Source organism: Desarmillaria tabescens (genome assembly GCF_030435595.1).
Source record: "Desarmillaria tabescens strain CCBAS 213 chromosome Unknown EV420scaffold_67, whole genome shotgun sequence".
NCBI classification, from domain to species: Eukaryota; Fungi; Basidiomycota; class Agaricomycetes; order Agaricales; family Physalacriaceae; genus Desarmillaria; species Desarmillaria tabescens.
In genome coordinates, this window is record NW_026848366.1 from 88,695 (window position 1) to 109,197 (window position 20,503).

The 20,503-nt window shown below is 44.8% G+C and overlaps 8 protein-coding genes across 8 annotated transcripts; 4 read left to right on the forward strand and 4 right to left on the reverse strand.

Moving 5' to 3' along the window:
- Positions 1–2,240: 2,240 nt before the first annotated feature.
- Positions 2,241–3,579, reverse strand: EV420DRAFT_1485506 (uncharacterized protein; the record flags this gene model as incomplete). The annotated part of the gene is made up of 8 exons (XM_060470227.1): positions 2,241–2,302; positions 2,373–2,552; positions 2,792–2,960; positions 3,024–3,104; positions 3,159–3,214; positions 3,269–3,293; positions 3,358–3,380; positions 3,519–3,579. 8 exons carry the CDS (start codon positions 3,577–3,579, stop codon positions 2,241–2,243), a joined length of 657 nt encoding a protein of 218 aa, XP_060324102.1.
- Positions 3,580–6,950: 3,371 nt separating this feature from the next.
- EV420DRAFT_1649876 (uncharacterized protein) lies at positions 6,951–7,538 on the forward strand (the record flags this gene model as incomplete). Its single annotated transcript, XM_060478371.1, has 1 exon — positions 6,951–7,538. The coding sequence occupies one exon, from the start codon at positions 6,951–6,953 to the stop codon at positions 7,536–7,538; it is 588 nt and encodes a 195-aa protein (XP_060324103.1).
- Positions 7,539–7,871: 333 nt separating this feature from the next.
- On the forward strand, positions 7,872–8,996 carry EV420DRAFT_1278538 (uncharacterized protein; the record flags this gene model as incomplete). Its single annotated transcript, XM_060468090.1, has 1 exon — positions 7,872–8,996. The coding sequence occupies one exon, from the start codon at positions 7,872–7,874 to the stop codon at positions 8,994–8,996; it is 1,125 nt and encodes a 374-aa protein (XP_060324104.1).
- Positions 8,997–9,083: 87 nt separating this feature from the next.
- EV420DRAFT_1278587 (uncharacterized protein) lies at positions 9,084–9,684 on the forward strand (the record flags this gene model as incomplete). The annotated part of the gene is made up of 2 exons (XM_060468094.1): positions 9,084–9,129; positions 9,182–9,684. Coding segments are annotated over 2 exons (549 nt in total), but the record flags the coding sequence as incomplete, so codon positions are not given.
- A 668-nt stretch (positions 9,685–10,352) lies between these two features.
- Positions 10,353–10,620, reverse strand: EV420DRAFT_1649878 (ATP-NAD kinase-like domain-containing protein; the record flags this gene model as incomplete). The annotated part of the gene is made up of 2 exons (XM_060478372.1): positions 10,353–10,529; positions 10,579–10,620. The coding sequence occupies 2 exons, from the start codon at positions 10,618–10,620 to the stop codon at positions 10,353–10,355; spliced, it is 219 nt and encodes a 72-aa protein (XP_060324106.1).
- A 2,073-nt stretch (positions 10,621–12,693) lies between these two features.
- EV420DRAFT_1485508 (uncharacterized protein) lies at positions 12,694–13,361 on the forward strand (the record flags this gene model as incomplete). The annotated part of the gene is made up of 2 exons (XM_060470228.1): positions 12,694–12,878; positions 12,935–13,361. 2 exons carry the CDS (start codon positions 12,694–12,696, stop codon positions 13,359–13,361), a joined length of 612 nt encoding a protein of 203 aa, XP_060324107.1.
- A 275-nt stretch (positions 13,362–13,636) lies between these two features.
- Positions 13,637–14,769, reverse strand: EV420DRAFT_1485509 (uncharacterized protein; the record flags this gene model as incomplete). Its single annotated transcript, XM_060470229.1, has 6 exons — positions 13,637–13,710; positions 13,771–13,826; positions 13,855–13,882; positions 13,908–14,005; positions 14,142–14,227; positions 14,761–14,769. The coding sequence occupies 6 exons, from the start codon at positions 14,767–14,769 to the stop codon at positions 13,637–13,639; spliced, it is 351 nt and encodes a 116-aa protein (XP_060324108.1).
- A 329-nt stretch (positions 14,770–15,098) lies between these two features.
- EV420DRAFT_1727856 (RNA dependent RNA polymerase-domain-containing protein) lies at positions 15,099–16,112 on the reverse strand (the record flags this gene model as incomplete). Its single annotated transcript, XM_060479861.1, has 4 exons — positions 15,099–15,451; positions 15,501–15,600; positions 15,760–15,888; positions 15,942–16,112. 4 exons carry the CDS (start codon positions 16,110–16,112, stop codon positions 15,099–15,101), a joined length of 753 nt encoding a protein of 250 aa, XP_060324109.1.
- Positions 16,113–20,503: the final 4,391 nt, after the last annotated feature.

The following is a 20,503-nucleotide window of genomic DNA, read 5'->3' on the forward strand; positions in this document are numbered from 1 at the left end:
TCTGATGTCTCGTTTGATGTGGACTGACATGGAAAATGTGCAGGTAGAAAGGGACTACTATGTCTCTCAGCTTGTCAAATCTGCCCAGAACGAGGCTCTTCTCCAGAACATGAGTTTTCTCTTGCTTGTAGCAAGAAGTTCCTTCAGCTTGACACAGGAATGCGATACACTAAAATGACAGACTGAGCAGCTCAAACAACAAAATGTAGATCTTGACCATCATCGCGAAGATATGGCGGTGGAGCTATGCCAAGCATCCCGATGGAAGTGTAATGTCAAACAGAGCACCCTCTGTCCAGTTTGTAAGGGGGGTATTCATGCACCTGCGACGTGAGTCTAGAGCTCCTAGCTTCACCTTTTGGATGCTAATATTGGTTTTCTGCAGTCTTGAATGTGGTCATGAATTATGCGTGACCTGTTTACTGGAGTGGGTGCCTGCGAACCTGCCATTCTCTCATGTCTGCCCAGTTTGCTGAAGCATCATCACATCAACTCCCTCTTTTCCTCATGCATTTTCGGATGTGGCTCGTGCTATCTGGGGAAGTCCAGGAGGAGTAGATGTTGCAGCTGTACAGACAGCTTTACGAGCATACACATGGTAGATACATCATCTACTTAAATGTTAATCTGGAATTCCCCACTCGAGTCAGAAAATTTAGACTTATATCTTCAAGTAAGTGGCTTCTGGCAGTCGAAGCACTTGCAGTATGTATAACAGGTCCCAAAGTCAGGCTGACTTGTGGCTTTGACTTTGATGATCTGGCCTACTGCCTGCCCATTATTCGGCCACATAACATGATACTAACTGGTCGATAGGACATTCAATATTCAGATCCTATGTTGCTCTGGTCTGTAAGGCATCATTATTGAGATGTGGGGGTACATGTGCCTTTAATCGACTTCGAATACAAATTTCAGTGGTGTTTTTGCTGATTTGGGATCGATTCATATGCATTTGACCGCATACACAACAAACATGCTATCAATTTAATATGCTACTCAAAAATGAAGTTCCCGCCTTGGTAAGTACCAAAACAAGATATCAAAATCATCAATGCCTAGATGGATCATGATGAAGGAAGGAAGGAGATTTTATTAGTCGTTGGTGCTCCTGAACAGAAACATAATGACATCCATACTATGAGATGTAGCAAGAATTACAGCAGCAAATGCGGAGACAAAAGATGAGAAACTATTGAAACATCCACCGTCGTCTGCCGTGGTTGTCGTCGAACCATACGCCTCTGATCTTGTACTCTCCTTGCCTCTCCCATCCTTTCCCATCGTCATCATCGTTCTGATTGTTATAGGCTAGGTATGCCACCTGGCCTATATTTGTCACCCAATTTTTGATCCCTCAAGAATGAGTGGGAATGGCATCTGTTTTGGGCAACCGGTGACAGAGACAGGTGTTGGCATCGTCCTGGTCGATGACTGTCGCCGTGAAGGAGTCATTTGGGTATCACACACACAGTGCTGCCTCACACAATGGCTTATGTAGGGTGGGAGTGAGATTGTCAGTATCCGGGCTATTGGGGCTGCCGGATAAGCCAAAAGTCTCTTAATCACCTTCGGCTTTGAGTACTAGTGCTTAAATAGATGAAACATACATCTTGTGATATACCGTCCAGGAGTTTGACTAGATTCAAGCACAACAGCCCTATTTCCATCCAGAGAGGACCATTGTTGGGGGGCGAGCTTGATTAGTGGATGACATGGACACAGCAATTCGAAGCGGAATCATTATAGACCCCTTAATTTCAGCTACTAGAGGAGAGAGTGAATGAGACATCAGCTTTTTGCAAATGTGCCATATCATACCACCTATGTAGTCGACCTATTCTGCAGCTATTATCGGCACCAGTTTTGAATGTTGAATGCAGTGTTGGGCTGTTGCCCAAAGTCCGAAGCGAGCTGGCAAACCCTACACAATTGACAAACCGGCGAGCCAAAGGCTAGCATCAACAGAGTTGATTTCGTGACTACAGCACTTATGAACATAATGGTAAAGAACACCCTGCCCTGCTTCAATACTTTGCAATATTGTCTTCTTCCTTCAACACATGCTGTGTCGCTCTTTAATATCAAGATTGTCCAATGATGAGGTGGGTACCATTGATTGAAGAGTTAATCTGAGTCGTGATCCCTTGCGCATGGAAGTGCTGATAATTTGATGAGAAAAATGCACCGAAACGAGGATGACTTGCTCACTGAGCAACCTGGTTGCATTCTGCTGTCCATTAAATTGTTCTCAAAGCTCCACGTTGCCATGGTGTGTCAGAGAGTATATGGCCCTCCACCACTAGATGAATAAGGGTCAGCAAGTCCGGTGCAAACAGAGAAAAGGATTGTTACACACCAGGAGTACACACAGTAATTGAGCTGACAAACCATGTATCCACCCATCTGCAGTAATGAACCTTCAACTACGTCGCCATCCATGGAAACCGGTATCTGCGTGGTCAAAGATGAGAGCAGGGTGTGGTCAATAGTGTGTCGGTAGCAGGTGAAACTGCCAATTAATGGCATCCATCTAACTAGTAACAAAGAGCCTGCAAAAATTGAACAAAGGAAAACATAGTAAAACGTAACTGGCTCGCTTTGGATCCCATTACCGCTCTTCGCAAAACAAGCTTGCTATCTTCAGCGAACACTCAAACAGCGTGGAGAGCCCAGGCTTCATATAGAGGCCATTAAAACAGATAGCAGAGACCGGCGAAGTAGGCATATGTTCATAGAACTAGTGGAACTTTTGAACAAACAGAGAGATAATGAAAACACATGAACTGACCTCCGCTCGTTGACCCACCACCGGCACCACTGTATCCTGCTGATGAGCTTGATTTCTTTGCTTCAAGTTCGAACAGTGTAGTAGACGTCTCCGGTGCTGATTGTATGGATGTCATGGCTGTCGCAATGGGTGACAGGGATGGCCAGAACAGCAGATTGAGCTGAAGAGTCTGCAGCTTGAGAAGGGAGATGAAGGAAAAATTGTTATGCACCTTGATTCACTAAACCATTACCATCCCCTCCTCTGACAAACTTCGCATCTTTAATCCGCATTCAAACGGTGTTGGTACTGTGGTAGTCGTCATCGGGAAAGACTAAGGAAGTAACAATAAGTGTGAAAAAAATTGAGAGGGCATTCTTCGGCATACCTGGCTGGCGTAGCAAGACAGGCTCCCCTCGAATGCGATCCTACAATTTCTTAAAGCTGGGTCAAGAGTCAGTTATGAACCATTTAGCAAAGGAAAAGTAAGAAATATACCTCTTTGATGATGAATTGCTGTTGCCTGAGAGTAAACATAAAGAACATAAGAAATGGGAGAAAAAAAATAAAGAGAAAATCAAGCCCACCAGAGCTGCTAGTGAGCTCAACCCTGAATCATGGCGATGGTCAGCAACCAAAAACAAGGTCAACAAACGAGACGAAGATGGAAAGTGATGGCAGTCATGAGATTCATGAGCTGTCTACCTCGATGAGTGAAGGGAGGGAGAAACCAAGGCAAGAGACTCACTGGGGGAATGATTCGAGAAGAGATGAATAGGTATTGAGCAGTGACCGTGCTGCTGGCACATGAATGATGGCATCCACAGCACGGCAAATTGTCAGACTATCACCGAGATGCTCAGATTAGCATAGACCGAATCCTGTATACAAGGACTCAGAATCCCATCTCTGTTCACACAATATTAGCAAAACACTTGACTACATCGTTCAGCATTGATTTTCTCGTTATTTATAGTCCCTCATCTCCCTGCTCCAGATGTTCTCATTGTATTGATTATTGGATACACTGTCACTGCTTTGGAGTGCTTTGGACGGTCTGGTGAGTTGATTCTCTGTCATTCAAAACGTTCAATTTTTGATGTCGTTCAGTCAGGAAATCCTATGTGAATCCATCATGTGAGGTCAAGGCAGTGGGCCTTACTTGGTTATCGCTATGTTGTCATAATAGGATTCTTATTCGTACATGTCAGCTTCTAAAGTAAACAAACTAAGGGTACACTCGGAATCGTAATTCTCAAATTGCTGCATCCATGTCTATGTCTGAGCCTTGCAAGCCACAGGAACACGCATCTTGATGTAGTTGCAATAAATACCTGACCAATGCAACCATGACTAGACTTGTCTTTCATAAGAGAAACTTGACGACTATGAACATTGCCAGAAAGAAATCTACCACAAGCACAATGATTGGAGTGCCCTGAAGTTCACCACTTCTGTCATGATTCTAAGTGCTCAGTTATTAATGGTAGGCTTCCTCAGTCAAAAGAAGACTCACTCAAATGACCTCAGACACCTCACGCACTCTGGAAATATTATCCAGGACACGTAGAGTTTGGGCATCCCTTTCCACCTGGTTTCATTCAATTTCTGATAATTCCTCAAAGTAAAGGAGACGCTGTTTTTCAAGCTGAGTCGCAAGATGTTGTTCAAAGTTCTTGACAGTATCAGAATTGCCATGCTCAGCTGACATGAGCAAATGGAACAGTCGATTGGCTGATTCACGACAGATCTTGGCGGTTTCCTTGGCCTTCAAAGACTTAGTCGTATGTTGCAGCAATTCAGCACAGTTTAATGTATGTACCTCGTCTAACTGTTCTCGAGTAGGCCTGGAGATGGCCACCCTCTTTCGAGCAAAAGGAGCTTCCTGAAACTAAGCGTGAGCCAAATGATGGAGGCAAGCTGTAACAGCACCAACCTCATGTTCATCATGCATCCTCCTACGTGTTCTGCCAATAGTAGGATTGGTTTGAAATGACGATACGCCAGAGGTGAAAAGGTTCTGAGATTGGTCCATAGGGTTGTCGAAGAATTTTCTGAACAAACATTCATACCCACCTGTTATATACTCTTTTCATTACAACATTTCCTTTTGTCCACCGATTTTGGTGTCAAAGCTGTGTGGTATCAGCAGAGCTATAGCCCGCCACAACCACATCTATTGAACCTTGAGATACCTGCATATGAGCCACGACTAAAATTTTTGAGGGAGCTGCCTGACACTCAGCAGTACGCCCCGATTGGCCAAGCAACGGCAGGAAAATATGTCTCATTGTCTGGCTTAGGTTTAGAATGTTCGATGGCAGAGCTTGAACAATTAAGAAATCAGGTGACAATTATGATGTGCGACTGGTAGCAAGGAAAGACGGTGAGAATAATAAATAAGAAGTGCACACTATCACCGGCTGAAGTGAGCTTGAGGTGCACCAATTGTCAGATGGGCTTACACACCTAGTAACACGTGTATGGCCACAATTTTACCATAAACAATTCCTCAGCCATCGATGATTCAGCTTCTCCTATTGATCATCACTTGAAATTTATTTTTGTGACAGAACGCTACAGAACGGCATCACACCAACAGTCAGCAGAGGTTGTGCTATGGCAGGATCACATACCTTTGCTTTGGCATAGTAGATACAAAAATATACACTGTCGAACTGGAGTATGGTGATGGAGCAGTACCATCTACGTATAAAGAGAGAGGCGTGATAGAATCGTGTTCCATGTGAGCTCACAGAAAAGCCTCGGGCTGCTTTGCTTGTTCCATGATAGGTACGAGTAAAAACTAGAAATAGAGCGGATGATCTGTCTTTGTCATACTCGAAAAATATGTTCAGCAACCATGGAAAATATGTTCTCTTTTCGACCACCTCATATATGTGAACAATAACAGGCCAGACTCGAACAGGACCATGGAACTATAAATCAAGTGTCGACGGATCACGTATTTCTGTAGCGCCTTCTCTTCATGAATACCCAGCCTGCATCCAACCAAGCCAGACATCAACTTGCAGCCATGGCCCATGGTAAATAGCATGCTGCCCCTCACTACTTGTAGAGGTCGGTATAACCGCTGCACATGTGTAATGTTTCCCCAGGGTCACTTAGTTCTCAAATCAAGGACGTCTGCACACCGCATGAAACTTGCTGATTTGTCGAAGGTACGAGCCAGGTTTATAGTTTGCATTCACCAAGAACGGAAATGACCCATGCTACTTAGACTAGTTTAACGCATAGTTTTCTTCCAGTAGGAAGTGCACCCAACCCTGTTCAATCATCTCCGAGCCTCCCAGCTGCTAACTTGAACCTGGTGAGTTTTCTCCCATCATCCTTTCTTGCACTAAGACATCTGCGCACAGGCTTCTGAAGCTCTTTCAAACAATTTGGCCCCACTCCTTCTGACAGATAAGGGTCTAAATCTATCGGCGCAGCCGAACAAACTCTGGGTCTCTTCTCATGAGTTCCAGCATGCTAGAGAAAAAGAGCCTCACCTTGTGATAGGTGATATCACCACAGATGACGTTCAAACAAGCCTGAGAGCTGTTGTGAACCCTCCTATTCTGGTGTCCCATCAAGAACTCCCTTCATCTGCACCCTCTCTCGAGGAACCTACAGTTCCTTCAAGAAACCAGTTTCTTTGTAGTTTCAGGCTAGGGAAGAAAACTTCCACTCCAAGTGTACTGCCTCTTTCCTACCACAAGCCACTCAGCCAGCTGATCAAGAAGGTGATGGGCCTTATCAATACTATTGACCAGCACTCGTCTCACTTACTAAGCCGCTTACTTGACCTGAGGGATGTTGATATCAACTCCCAAGGAGATGTAGTCAGGCAACACACAGTACTGGAAGAGGCAGTGAAGGAGGCGCCATCACTATAGGATAGTGTGAAGCATGACCACTATCCACAAACTGCCAGTTGCACAACCAGAGTAGAACGTCATCTGCAGCAGATACACAACATCATCAGTTTCCTTGGTGCATCTTTACCACCAAAACCACCAAAACTGCAACGAATAGAGGCAGGTAAATCCTTCATCTTGTTCCCATCCACTGAATCAAACAAAGATATACTCTAGAGCATGTTTTCAAAAATCACTTACAAAATCTGGATGTCATAGCACAACTTGTCCTGCTGCTGGGTGTCATGTGCAATGTCATTATGAGCATGTGGGAGACGTGGTGCAACTTCATCATTGAGCTGGTTACCCTCACAACCCAAGTGTCCATGGCAACAGGGATGAAGAGATATGCCGATAGAGAAGAAGACTTCAGTGCGATGCAAAAGAATATCCTAAAGCAGCTTCCTACCAGCTTATATACTGCTCTAAATGCCCTACATCTGGACAGTGAAACTACTCTATATGTGGTCTGTCCAGCTTGCAGCTTCTGCCATCGTCCAGATGCACATGCGATCTCCCCCAATAGCCTTTATCCCACAAACTGTACACAGCTTATTCCCGGCGATTCCGGGTTAGTATGTTGCAGTGCTGGTTTGTTGGAACAGTGTCATGGGGGTGTCAGGCCGAAAAAACCATTCCTGCTGGCTTCACTGCCAGATTATCTCACCAAATCTCTTTCCAATCCCGACATTGAGAAGTTATGCAACCAAGCATGCGATGATGCCCTGGCTCAACGCAATGCGCCCTCTACTAGTCGTACCATGATGGGTGTATTTGATGGGGGATTTTTGCGAGACTTCATTGGTCCAGATGGAAAGCTCTTCATTGATCGAGGAGATAAAGTCTGACTGGCTTTTGCTCTCCAGATTGACTTCTTCAACCCAAATGGAACACGCATAACAGGAAACCATGATTCTATTGGCATTATCTCAATGGCCAATTTGAACTTGCCAGAGTCCATACGATACAAAACCGAGAACATCTTTCTCGCTGGCATCATTCCTGGACCTTTGGAACCGGATTACACTGCAATCACTGCATACACAGCCCCCCTCATGGATGTATTTGTCATGGGATGGGAGCAGGGTTTCCATATCACTCGAACAGCTTCCCAGCCTACAGGTCGCCACACCAACATCACAGTTGCACTGTCCGTTAATGACCTACCTGCGGCTCGTAAGATGTCAGGAAATGCTGGTGCCAATTCTCAGTGGTGCACTGTTTGCAATTGTCCCTTGCAGGAGAGAAATACTTGCTATCATCTATGGACCAAGAGAAATGTAGGCGAGATGCGGAAATATGCCTACACTTGGCAAGACGCTACTACAACCAAAGAGAGAGAAGAGATTTTCAATATCCACAGAGTAAGGTGGTCTGAACTCTGGAGACTGCCATATTGGGATCTGACTCACATGCTGGTGATTGATAGTATGCATTGCATTCTCTTAGGCCTTGTTTGCTATCATTGCCGTTATGTTCTAGGGATTGATGCCAAAAAGGCGGAGTTTCAGAGCCGCCCTCCTCCAGCTTTTCTCCATGACTGGGTACTCCCTCACAAGGATGTTCCAGAGCCTTACTGTGTCTTGCTTGATCATGAGTGTAAACAAGTCACAGCAATTCACAAGTTATTGATGACGCCTCTCAAAGGGGAGGGATCGATCACTGAAGCTCAACTCTCAAAACAGCTTCTTTCCAAGAATGCACAACCACTGAAATTTGTTGGCTACACTCTTGGTACCCTGAAATACACCATCCACGTTCATGAAAAAGCCAAAGAAGTTGTTGCCAAAGCCAAGAGTCAACTGGTAGCCTTGCTGGTCGAATGGGTAACTATTTTTTTTTTTGTTGCTTCTTTTATTCAGGCTGATCATGATTTGTTTTCTCAGCGAAAGAAGAAGGACTTATCAGCCAATCATGATAGCACCATCATAAATCTTGTGTCTCTATGCCATATTCAAACTGTTATTAAGGAGACCACAACCCCTAGCTGGATCAATTCTGTGCCTGCGAATTACGGTGAAGCATCGGCTGGAAGCCTCAAAGCTGACGAATGGCGTATTCTGAGTACAGTCTATCTTCCCATAGCTCTGGTTACCCTTTGGGGTGATAACAACAGACAAGACCCAGGAGAAAATTCTCGCTCTCTCCAGGTCTTGAATCATACCATGGCATTGTTCCAAGCCGTTGGTGTGGTTTGTCGCTACTCAATGAATTCACAACGAGCGGAAACATATTGCAAGCTGATAAAAGAGTGGGTTGATGGATTGCTGGACATACATCCTCACACATGGCTACACCACACATGACCTAATATCCATGTCTCATTCCACATTTACGATTTCTTACTTCTTTTTGGACTGGTGATTTCTTGGTGGTGTTTTCCCTTTGAATGCCTGATAGGAGCTCTACAAAAAATCAATACCTCTAGTCATGTCGGTGGTAAGTGGGGATTGTCTATTTGGTGAAAGATTATTCACGTTGTTCTTTTCAGGTGAATTAGAATCCACAATATTGATGACCTTCAACCGAGGTGCTAACCTCTGTAGATGGGTTCATAGGCCTGACTGCCCTGAGCTTATTGTTCAGTTCAAACGGCTATTTGATAAAGCCTTTGGAAACAAACAGAGGAACAACAGTGATGCACAGACCTCAGAAGAGACGGCAGAACATGCCTATCACACTTTCCAAGGAATTACCTATTCTCGTTCGACCACTCACCTGGGAGGGAGCTTAGTCCTTTACTACCCAACAACTTCTTCAAGTAATCCCATTGCTGGCAGCATCCAGAGGATTGTTACTGAACATGGTTACACATCCTTTTACATCCAGCGACAGAAGCCCCTTCCAAACGCCTCAGTTTTTGACCCCTTTGCACGATACACTTCTTTTCCTGCCAAGGTTTACCTCTCGGACATGAGCGATGATCCTGAAGATAAAGTCTCTCCAAAGTCCGTCTTGTGTCATGTTGCACACTACAATTTCTCCCACAAATGATCAGTTATCCTGAATCTTTCCAGAGTAAGTCTCTCGTCTCATTTTCTGACTTTCTGCATATCTAAATCTAACGAACAGGATTAACCGCTTATGCTCAGGAAATCAGATATACAGGTGTTCTGTACAGTGTTTTGTTGGGTATCTACATAACATGTATGATATGAATTGGTAATGCTTTTGTATGCGTAAGTGAAGCGGGCCAACGCGAGACCCTGGCAAGATCTCAGTCCACAAATGACATTCAATCATGAATGATGCATCAATTCCAGACCCTGTTTCACCCAGCGCTTGTTCCTCCAGGGAACCCACCAGCATTACCACCTAACCCACCTAACCAACCGGCTCTGCCATCTATACCATTACCCTGTCACCCACCACTAGCAATCCGCCACTGAACCCCCCAAATCTGCCAAACCCGCCTAACCAGGCTAAGGCATAGCACGGATGGATCCGGCCTGCAGGTTTTGAGTCATAAACACATTATCTCCTTGCTCTTTGGGTCCTTGCAGCCTTCATTATATGCAATGCTGCCACTCCAGCTGCCTCCAACGGCTTCCCAGCCATCTTTCTTGAGTTCCTTCATCATGATCTCTCCTGTCTCCCCCCTTCTTCACAGCTTTTCAACATCTGCTCTCATTGGTGACAGCATGTTATACCATGCAAGTGAATCACAATCGCAAATTGACGTGTATACCAGAGTCGATAGCAGAATCCATGACAGCCTGGTGGTCGGCAAAATCAAAGTTGGTAAGGAATCCTAGTGAGCCGAGTGCAAATGTGAGGGCAAGAGGACTGATTCGTTGGAAGAGCCATGAGGTAAAGAGTACTGTTCCATCACCACCAAGCTGTGAGAGAATATGAGATAGCAGAGTTGGATGTATTATCGCAACATACCGTGACGACGAAATCGAAGAGATAGGGACTATAGCTGCACATATGAGCAACGTAACTGTCCTTCTTCTTTTAAAATAGAATTTTTCTTTAGGAAGAGATGCAGAGGTGAGAGATGATAACAAAGTACTGCTGGAAGTACAGCGGATAATCACGCACATTCAAAGCCCTCTGTGTCAAATCACCGGGAATACCATAGTTGATTTGAATCGGTGATGTCAGCAACAAGCAACAGCATGGAAGAAAATGACATATCATCGGATGCATGATGTGCACAAGCCATGAACAGGAGACTCTTGTGTATATGAGGTCTCGTCGAGCTTGTGGACAAAGTGAATGTTTCACATAGTAGAGAGATCGTTGAAGACGACCTTGTTGGGTTAAGACACAGGATGTGGGCTGTAAACCAGATATTGAAAATCACTCAGGAGAGATAGAGATACATTGTAAATGGTGTAAAAGACAATACATGCGATGGATAGAGAGGCAGAGGCAATCTAGCAGAAATATAACCCCGGGAGAGGGGGGGGCTGGAGGGGCAGTGACGATCAATTGTCACTTTTTTGTCATGACGGCCTCATCAGCCAATCGAAAAGTGCAAGTTGTTATCCAATAACACGCTCCACCCTCGTAGGGCTAAGGATTTGCTCTTCGCCATTTTCTGACCGTATCATCACTGTTCACTTTCTACCAGCCTCTTTTCTCATGGATCACTTCCTGAAGGACAATGTCAACCAAGTCAATACTGCACGCCTCAGTGCAGAGTGTTAATTAGAGCCTGTGAAGGGTATTATTGCATGGAGACCACATATCTACATCCATTGAGCGACAGTGTGTGCCTTTTCAACTTGCTCTTCATTTATGACTAAGCTTTTGTAGATGTAGACTCTCGACCTTCATATCATTCCCTAAGCACGAAGGCCACCCTGGGCTACGACCGAGTCCGACTTTCTGATATCTTCCCGGATGCAGGCCTCATTCATTTTTCTTGTCGATGTTCCCAGCTTGGACATCCTTAATATTTTTGGATTTGCATGCCATCAATAAACAGGATTCATATCAGATGGCATGCGATAAGCCCATCCTTGAGCTCGCCAGCCCTTACGACACGTTCACCATGTCCAGTAAACCTTCCATTTAACGAGCGTTGGCTTAACGCTAATGTTCCTTGTTCAGTTTCATTTGGATATTGCACCGAGAGGTAACGAGCATGACTGGAGGTGCTATGTATGTTTGCTTACTTTTTTGTCTCTTCGTTGCTGACTCGTTCAGGTAGGGTTTTCTTGAAAGGGCAGTGAGAGCTGAGGGATCTGCGAGGTAAGATCCTTTTTTCGTTCACTTACTCGATGCTGACAGTGCCTATACAGCTAGGAAAATACATGTTGATGCAAGTGTAATGCCGGCGTTGTGCAACGAGGCAAGAATGATGACAATGCGAGTATATCAGGATTCTGACCCTTTGTTGGTCAGCTCCTAGTTTTAAAAGTACAGTAGGGTTAGGAAGTTAACGAGCACATCAAGGAGTGCTACGGTAAATTTCTTTACATTTTGTCTCAATTCTGAAACACCATCATCAATTTCCTGTTTTTCTTTCACCGGGCTTCAAGCGAAATAGTAGCCAGACACTATCCCCTCAAAACAGGCAATATTCAATATATAATAGCGAAATAGTCTGATAGGCCAATATTGGACCATTATATGACCTAATGAAGGTATATTGGGTCAATATTATGTTCAGGCACAGGCAGCATTTTGTAGCATATAATAATAATTCGGGCCTCATAACGAATACAGTAATTGCATGATGGAACAGACTCCAAGTTCAAAGTACTGGATATACAGGACCTGGTGCCGCATCATATCTATGTCTACCACCGCTACATCAATGACAACGTGCTCTAGATTGGTCGAGACAGCATGTTTAATGGCACCCTTGGGTGCACAACCAACAAACACCACGAGATCATCTCGGACTCGAGGCAAACCCCTTAGTACAAAAATCCCCCACATCAACAAACCAATCAGAGTCCTGGTGGTGAAAATCATCCAGCAGGCCAATCGAAAGGCAAGCTTCGTGTGCCCACTAAGAGACCTGTAACTGGTTCTACAGAGGATGCAATGAGGACCAAAAAGCCAAAGAAGACAACGACAGGCGCACCAGTTCCATTGGAAGACATGACTCAATCTGCTTCCGAATCAAATACAACCTCTCAATTTCTAGATCCTTATGCTCAAGTGCCAGCACAGTGGGAGCCTCCGTTTAGCATGCAGGAGGCAGTGGCTCGCTCTGATATCGTTACATTGTGTGTAGTTTGCTGCTAAACATCTTGACGACTTGCTCATACTGTTTGCCATCCAGGAGACAAGCCCTTGACCACAAGGCCCTTAATTTCAATGGAATAGAAGAGCAATATGACGATAATCACTCACTTTATGCATTGGCCATTGCCCAAGAACAACAGCCCATGCAAATATCACAACATATACCCTTAATGCCAAACATCGATCCAATGCTCCATGTCCATTCTGCTTTGCAATGCCAGATTCCCGCTGCCTATTCTATGTCTTCTGAATCAAACCTCGTAGCTCATGTGGATGTAGACGATAATCCTTTCAACAATGTTGAAGATGCTGCCACAATGAATTTGACCTCCACTTTCATCGAAACCATGACTTACGAAGATTCTGCCACCAATGAACCATATGATATGACTCAGACCCCATGGGTCATCAAAGCCACAGAAGATGAAGCTGCCTCCTCAGTCATCGAGACAATTGGCTTCTAGTTCTTTGGACAATGACTGTGAGGAGTCTCAGTTTGTTAACACTCAGCTTCCAAATGGGAGGACTCACGCACCTGCAGATCCACCATCTAGACAACATGAGATGCAGCAAAATATCCTTCCCCTCCCATGAAAGCATTGACGGTCCAGACGAATGAAGCTGCTCGCAAATCCTTCTTCAGTACTTCAGTTTCATCTTCTTCACGGGTGTCGACACACTTTCTTCCAAATACACCTAAAAACTTGGGTCAGTCCGACGCGTCAGAGGCCAGAGCTGCTCATAAATCCATCTTCGATACCTCAGCATCCAGATCTTCCTCACGTTCTTCAACGCCTCTCTTGACCAGTACTCCTAGAAATGCATTATTTTTCTCCAAGTCAATGACGGGAGAAGTAAAACGGATGGACTCACGAGAGACGACACCCGGCCATGCTCCAAAACTCATGCTGCCTCCACCACCACCAGTTCTACAGAGCATCTCGAAATGACACGTACTGATTATTGATAGAGTTAGAAACAGGTCCTGCAGACAATAGATGCTCACACACCTCCATAACGACCTATCTGACACCTTCCCTTGTCTCCTCTCGTGAAAGCCTGCTTATCTTGCTTTCTCAAGCTTAGCTTTCCTCTGATTGTCGGCAGTCTGGGAATCTTGTTTCAAGTTACCGCACTTGCAATTTGTGCATGGGCACCATACAAGAGCAGCTGAAGGACCAGTCAGCATGGTCTCTGGTATCACAAGCTGCATAGGTAGTGGTTGAGGTTCAAGTCAGAGGTACACTTGATTGTTGGGCCCAGAGAACTCGAAGTCGATGCTGTGATGTGGCAAGCAGCAGCCAAAGGCCCATTGCAGCAGAAATATTGACTAAGTCCAAGGAGATGCATACAGAATACAAGCAAAATATAAGATATATTGTCGATATAGTGGTGGAACGAGAAGAGGATCGAAACAGATCAACTATCTTGTAATTATAACAGGTATCAACAAGATAGCCGCGGCGACTTTTTTGGCTCAAAGTCCGGTGTTTGTTTCGCCTTCCATCTGCTCATTTACTCGCAATATGTACATGAAGCTTGGCTTGCACCTTTTGTTGATCATTGGAAGGGTACTATGACTGTTGCTTTCCCACTACTATTCAGGCAACTGAAGGGATCAGGTCAGGGTCCTGAACAGTTCATCAGACTTCTTCTCATAACACGATGCTTGGCTGGCACCTTTCGTTCATCATTGGAACAGTGTAGTGGAGCTAGCACAACGTTTTGAATGCTTTTTCACTGAAAATGTCTCACAAAGCTCAAGCTGTGCCTGGATCGCCTTGTGCGATATAAGTCTTATTTGACTCTGCCCATCTCCTCCCATCGAAAATCGTTCACTCATCTGTTGATGTCAGCGCTTACATTGGCCATTGAGGTTCTATGCTGGAAAGAACGATGTTGCCTATTTGTATCTTGCCGTCACCCCTTCCCCAGTATACGAAGCATGATTAAACTTAAAAATGTTGAATTGGGTGTTTATGTAAATGGATGCATGATCCTACTAATAAAATAACAAGACAAAAGAATAAAAAATAAAACAAAAAGCCTATAGGACTTGGTAATGCCACGCAAATGCAATGGCCCTCAAAGACTAGTTCACAGCTGCCCCAAGGTCTGCATCTGTGAACCCGCCCTTCTTCTCTGTGAGAGGATCCACCATCCTTTCCAGTCCTTCCTTTACTAGCTCGACCAGAACGGCTTCAGGTACAGCCATTGAAGGCCAGGTTAATGCTCTGGAAAGAAAGTGTACTACTTAACGATGGGTTCCCAGTGCTGACAATATCAAGAATGCGATGTGAATAATTGAGCCAATCATAGTTGATCTTCTGCCGAGAAGGTCGGATCCAGATTTTGTGCTCTTCATCGAAGTTGCTAGGATAGCGTATACATAATCCCTTGCTACCAGTGATATGACATTGAATAGCAGTCAGGATGACGGAAAGCCTGAGCAAGGTAGTTATGCTTCTGAGGGCTGACTTGTTGATAAACCTGCACCCATCAGTCATGAGCCGATCTGCAGAAGGTTTCCCCTCACCATCCCAGTCAGGAGTGGCTATCGCTGATATCAGAAAAAGATATTTTCAAGCCAAATATTATCTTACTTTTGCCCTTAATCTCCAGGATATTTCTATCCTCAAATATCAAACCAGGAATCAAAGTCGACAATCCAAGCGCATTTCTCGTGACATATTTCGCACTGGGCTAGCAAGACGTCAATTAATATCCAACACTATTATGGACCAGCATGTATCTGTTTCGAATTCAATGCTGCAGAGTTGTGCCATTCTAAAATAGTAGGATATGACAAGCGGTACTGATCACCGCATCATCTTAGGCTTGTGCACTTGTAATTTTTGTTACCTTCAACAAGATAAAGAGAACCTTTGGTACCCACGGAACAAAGACACGTCTGCAGATGACAAACTTTTGAGTCAGGAATTCCCTGATGGCCTTTTCGATGCCCATCAAGAGTTTATCAGATACGCGAATCTGCAGCATCTGATGAGAGCCCAAAAATACGCACGAATCGCATTGACTTGCACATCTAGTAGCTGCAATTCAACTTTGAACTTGTCTTTCTGGAGTTCGATGAGGTGGCCAATCTGCCAGACTTGTCCGCCATACCAGTGGGTCTCGTGACTCTCGCCATGGAAGTCTCCCATAGGACCAAGACTGTGACCTTGATTCTCCATAAGTGCCAGCTGTTCGAGCATGATCTGCTTCCTAAAGAGACTCAGATATTTAAAATGAGAGAATCTTATGCCAGACGTAAAGCACAAACCCGATTTTGTATTCCAGTGAAGCACTGAAAAAAGGTCAGTTCATCATGAATGAGGTGATTTTAAACAGGACGTCTTCATCTGTGTCACTCAGTGAATTCGACAAAATGAGCTTTTTCCCCTGACATCATCCCATGTCCAGGAGTTTGTCGACCCTCCACATGCCAATTCCCACTGAATGCCCATGAGATCTCCTTGTCATCGAACAACTTTTGGACTGCTGAATCATGTGCAATTGCATTGGTAGGCAGCTTAACTCCATTGAACAGATGGTGTATAAAGGAGGCTCTGGGGCATCTGAGCTAGAGATGTTCATATCTGTGTCAGTTTCCGTATCAGTGCCATCAGAAGGAAAGGTCGGTGTGGCTTCAGGTAGAACAGGTTGTTTTTCCTTCCCCGAGGAACATTAGGGTCGTCAGGACTGTCAAGGTACATACTGACACTAGCCCATAGTTGCTCGGTAGACATCCTCGCATGGTGGGGAGCAGTGGCAGAAACACCACGATGAGCAGAAGAAAAAACATCAGACTCAGTTGTAGAGTCAGATTCTGAACTATCATCATCTGGAAATTTCCCTACTGGTAGGCAATTGAAAGAGCAAGGGGATGGTATGGAAGAAGTACGAAGAGGTATGGATGACACAGGAGTCGGCATGTGCTTGGGAAAAGATTTCAGCATCTAAATTGATGACCCAGAGGCTATTGGAGTGCCAGTTGAATGACCAGAGACAGGTGTCCTTTTTGGTCGAGTTAGTGTGACATTGGCAGAGATTGAACTCATCAGGTTTGCCTTGCACGAGGAAGGCGCAATGGTTTGAGAGTTGGCCTTCTGTGTCCTAAAAGGGGAAGAAGAGGCATCAGGAGAAGACGAATTTTGCTTCCGGAATGGGATTACAGGCTCGTCTTCTGAGTTGCTGGAAATAACTAGTGCATCATTTAATGAATGTATAAAAAGTAGGTGCAAAGTATATACCAAAGACCTCCTTCGGAGGATCTCAAGGCAACGATATCTGGATTTTTGACATGCCCTTTTCGATAGGTATGACTCCCATTGAGTGCAAGTTGGCGTTTCGAGAAGGTGCTACAAGTGGAATGAAGGGTACTGCAATATGGTCATTGTAGTTAACTTTCTGCAGTTATCTAATGAGACATCAATCCATTGACCTGAATCTTCTCTTTTCAGTGGTTGTGGTCCTGTGCCAATGTAATGTTTGAGCAGTAATGAGGTAGGGAGAGAACAGAAACGTGTACCTGTCCTCTTCACAGGCGATCCCTGTGCCATCACCATAAATCCCAAGTCTAAACCTGATGGAACCACATTTCTCTCTAAGTATCTGCATCAAAATAGATATTCGTAACCAGGGAATGCACTGAATTTTTTTTCTGCCCCAAAATTTAATCCTAAAAATAATTCTCACCCCTCTGCTTTGCAACGGGCGTTAAGCATGCCGACGACTTCCATCCAAGACAAATGGTGGGCCTATTTACTTGCAAAACAACTTCCCAGTTCTCTTGTCTGTTCCTTAGCAGCCTCGGTCCGTTCAGCTCTGAGCAATCGGGATGATGCAAAGCTCAGGACCGTTTTTAAGCGAGTTAGTCAGGTATGACAGGTGAATTGTCATCGTAGCATGTGGTCGCTAAGTGCATAGGAATATTTACGAACTCGAAGCCTGAAGACGTGCAGACGGTGCAGTGATGACCATTTGAGTAGCAGTTCCCCAGGCCAACATGTTTGGCAGTACTCGAAACAACAACAGCCACTGGCAGTAAATGACTCGAGCCTTCCTTCTTTTTCTTCAAGGTCTGCCATCTTGACTTGTTTGTCAACAATGGCGCAGAAGTCATTGACTATTCCCTTGGTAGGGATTGTTTGAGACCATTTGCCAGTGTAACTACTTACTACTGCTGCTGCGTGACAATATTCAAAACTATCACGTCAATTTTTGGCCTTCATACAAATTGTGATTTAGATTAAATAAGTACGACATGCCTCAAAAATCTCCAGGGCATTGCAAAAAAGTACGATTATACTACTACGTGCATCCTCGATGGGCTTCATGAGCTGGAAAAGTTCTCACTCGATCACACCCCTCACATCGTCTCTGTGCCATTGATATCACCACCCAAATGTCTTCTGGTATCCCAATCCTGGAATTCCATTCCCCCCAGGTGGCCCATATAGGTGCCCACTCTATGCTAGCTTCTGTGTCTAGCTCTTCCAGGCAAGGGGGATGAATTCTTGTGGATGGAGACCTGGGCACTACTTCAATGGGTCGTCAGTGAGAGAGAAACTTCTCAACATTCAGCAGAAATCATACCATGAACTACAGTTGACCAGTTTTTGCAGACTCCACCATCAATAGGGGCATTATAACCATCGAGAGAAAAAACACAAGCACAGGCGGCGCATTTCGTACTGTCAAGACATAGCCAGCTCCATTCATGAATGAAAAGGCCAGAGCATGAATGTAGACCATGGATGATTCTCCCAACGTCAGTGTCATAAAACTGAAGGTGGTTGACCCTAACATCATGGCCAGCAGGATAGAGGTTCCTATCGTAGGGATAGAGGATAGGATGTAAAGGTGTTGATGCAGGATGAAAAATCGGATATTCTGGCATCACATAAGTCATAAAAGCAATCAGTTCCAGGAGGTAGAACATACTGGAATAAAGTCCTATGCTGTGACGATCTTTGACCGCAGACATGAGCCTTTCATCTGGAATCAGGTAAATATGAACGAATGAAGCTCTTAACAGAAGGATACTAACCAGGACAAGCTCGCCATAAGGCCACAGATGAGGAGAAGAAACTTTGATGGGATCAGAATCCAAGTTTCAGAGGAACCGGAACAATGTCACATTTTCTAGACACCTCTGAAGAATCTGCATGGTGGAGTCCATCAGAGTTGAAGGAGGTGTTATCAAAAAAGAGATGCTTGCCTGGGGAAAAGTCCTCAAGTGGTGGCACCACAACTAGAGAGAGAAACAAGACAGATCAGAGCAGTAGTAGATAGAGGTTCATGAAGTTCCTACCTATGAAGGTGCAATCATGTTGTGATAGCAGAACTCGAAAATAATCAGGCCCATGATTACCGCCTAGATGCAACGCCATGGTACAGTCAAGTTGACTGTGCCGACCGTTGAGAATGTGAGGACACAGGGGGTGTAAGGGCAGAACCCCTGAGTAGAATTCAAAAGCGTGCATGTTTTGCATAGTTCTATCAGGAAAATTGATTACTGGACTATAAAATGATATGAGGTGCGATCCGGAAGAAAATATGCAATGCAGTACTGTGAAAGCTCCTTCCACTTTCGCAAAGTTTCGTCAAAAGTAGCCATCTTCCCTACCAAAGCAAATTCCATCAGCTCCTCTTCAAATCGAGCCAAATCTGTCTCTGAGGGATCGCACGTCACTAGAAGTCTAGTAGCACGAGTGCAGTTGGGTCTACAGTGGGGATTAAATCTAGTTTTCATGGGTGTCAGGGCAGAAAGTGGAGAGGGTATGAGGTGAAGAAATGAGAGGGTATCTGGATCATTTTAAGTCTGTCGAGAAACGGACACGGCCCGACTTTTCCATAGCGAGTCAGATATTTGGGGGTTGTAAGGTGATGCATTGTGGGGGGACAGAGTGGGCGCAGCACACTTCTGGTCCATGGTGCTGATGCTTGCACAAAAAGATTTTTAGGGCACACGGGTAAGAGGCCCAGATGGAAGCGGTACTAGACAAGACAGGAACTTGTTCATTGGAATTGGACATCTTGTGGGTGCCATGATTCCCATTGGTGTTGGAGGCCAGTTCTAGTGAGAAATTTGCAGTGAACACCCCTACTCTCTGAGCCAAAAAAAAGTTTGAATAAGTGGAATCGTCCAGGGGAATGGACCAAAGCCTTCATTGGATACAGCCTTCCGAAGTTAGGCGCTGTTCTAACCTCAGGTCTCTTCATATAACCCAGGCTTAGCTGACAGAAGAGGTCTGGAAGCGTAAAAGGGTTCATATAAGTATACCCAGCTTAATGAGGATAAATACTCACCCTTTTTAGGGACTGCTTGCCAGTGCGAAGACGAGTACTACTCGCTGTGATATCAGTTGGTGCAGTTTTGAAACTCTGACACAAACTGGTTCATTGGTGTCGCTGACTCACTGTGACGGACAATCGTCAGTACCTGCTTAATCAGCATCGGCATCGGCGCCTTTACAGCCTTCCCAAGCCCTATGACTCCAGGCTAGTGGAAACAATAGGGCGTTCGATGTTTCTGGAGAACAATGCCAGGTGAGCAGCGTAACAATAGAGATAGATTTGACAATAAGCATAGACTTTTAAA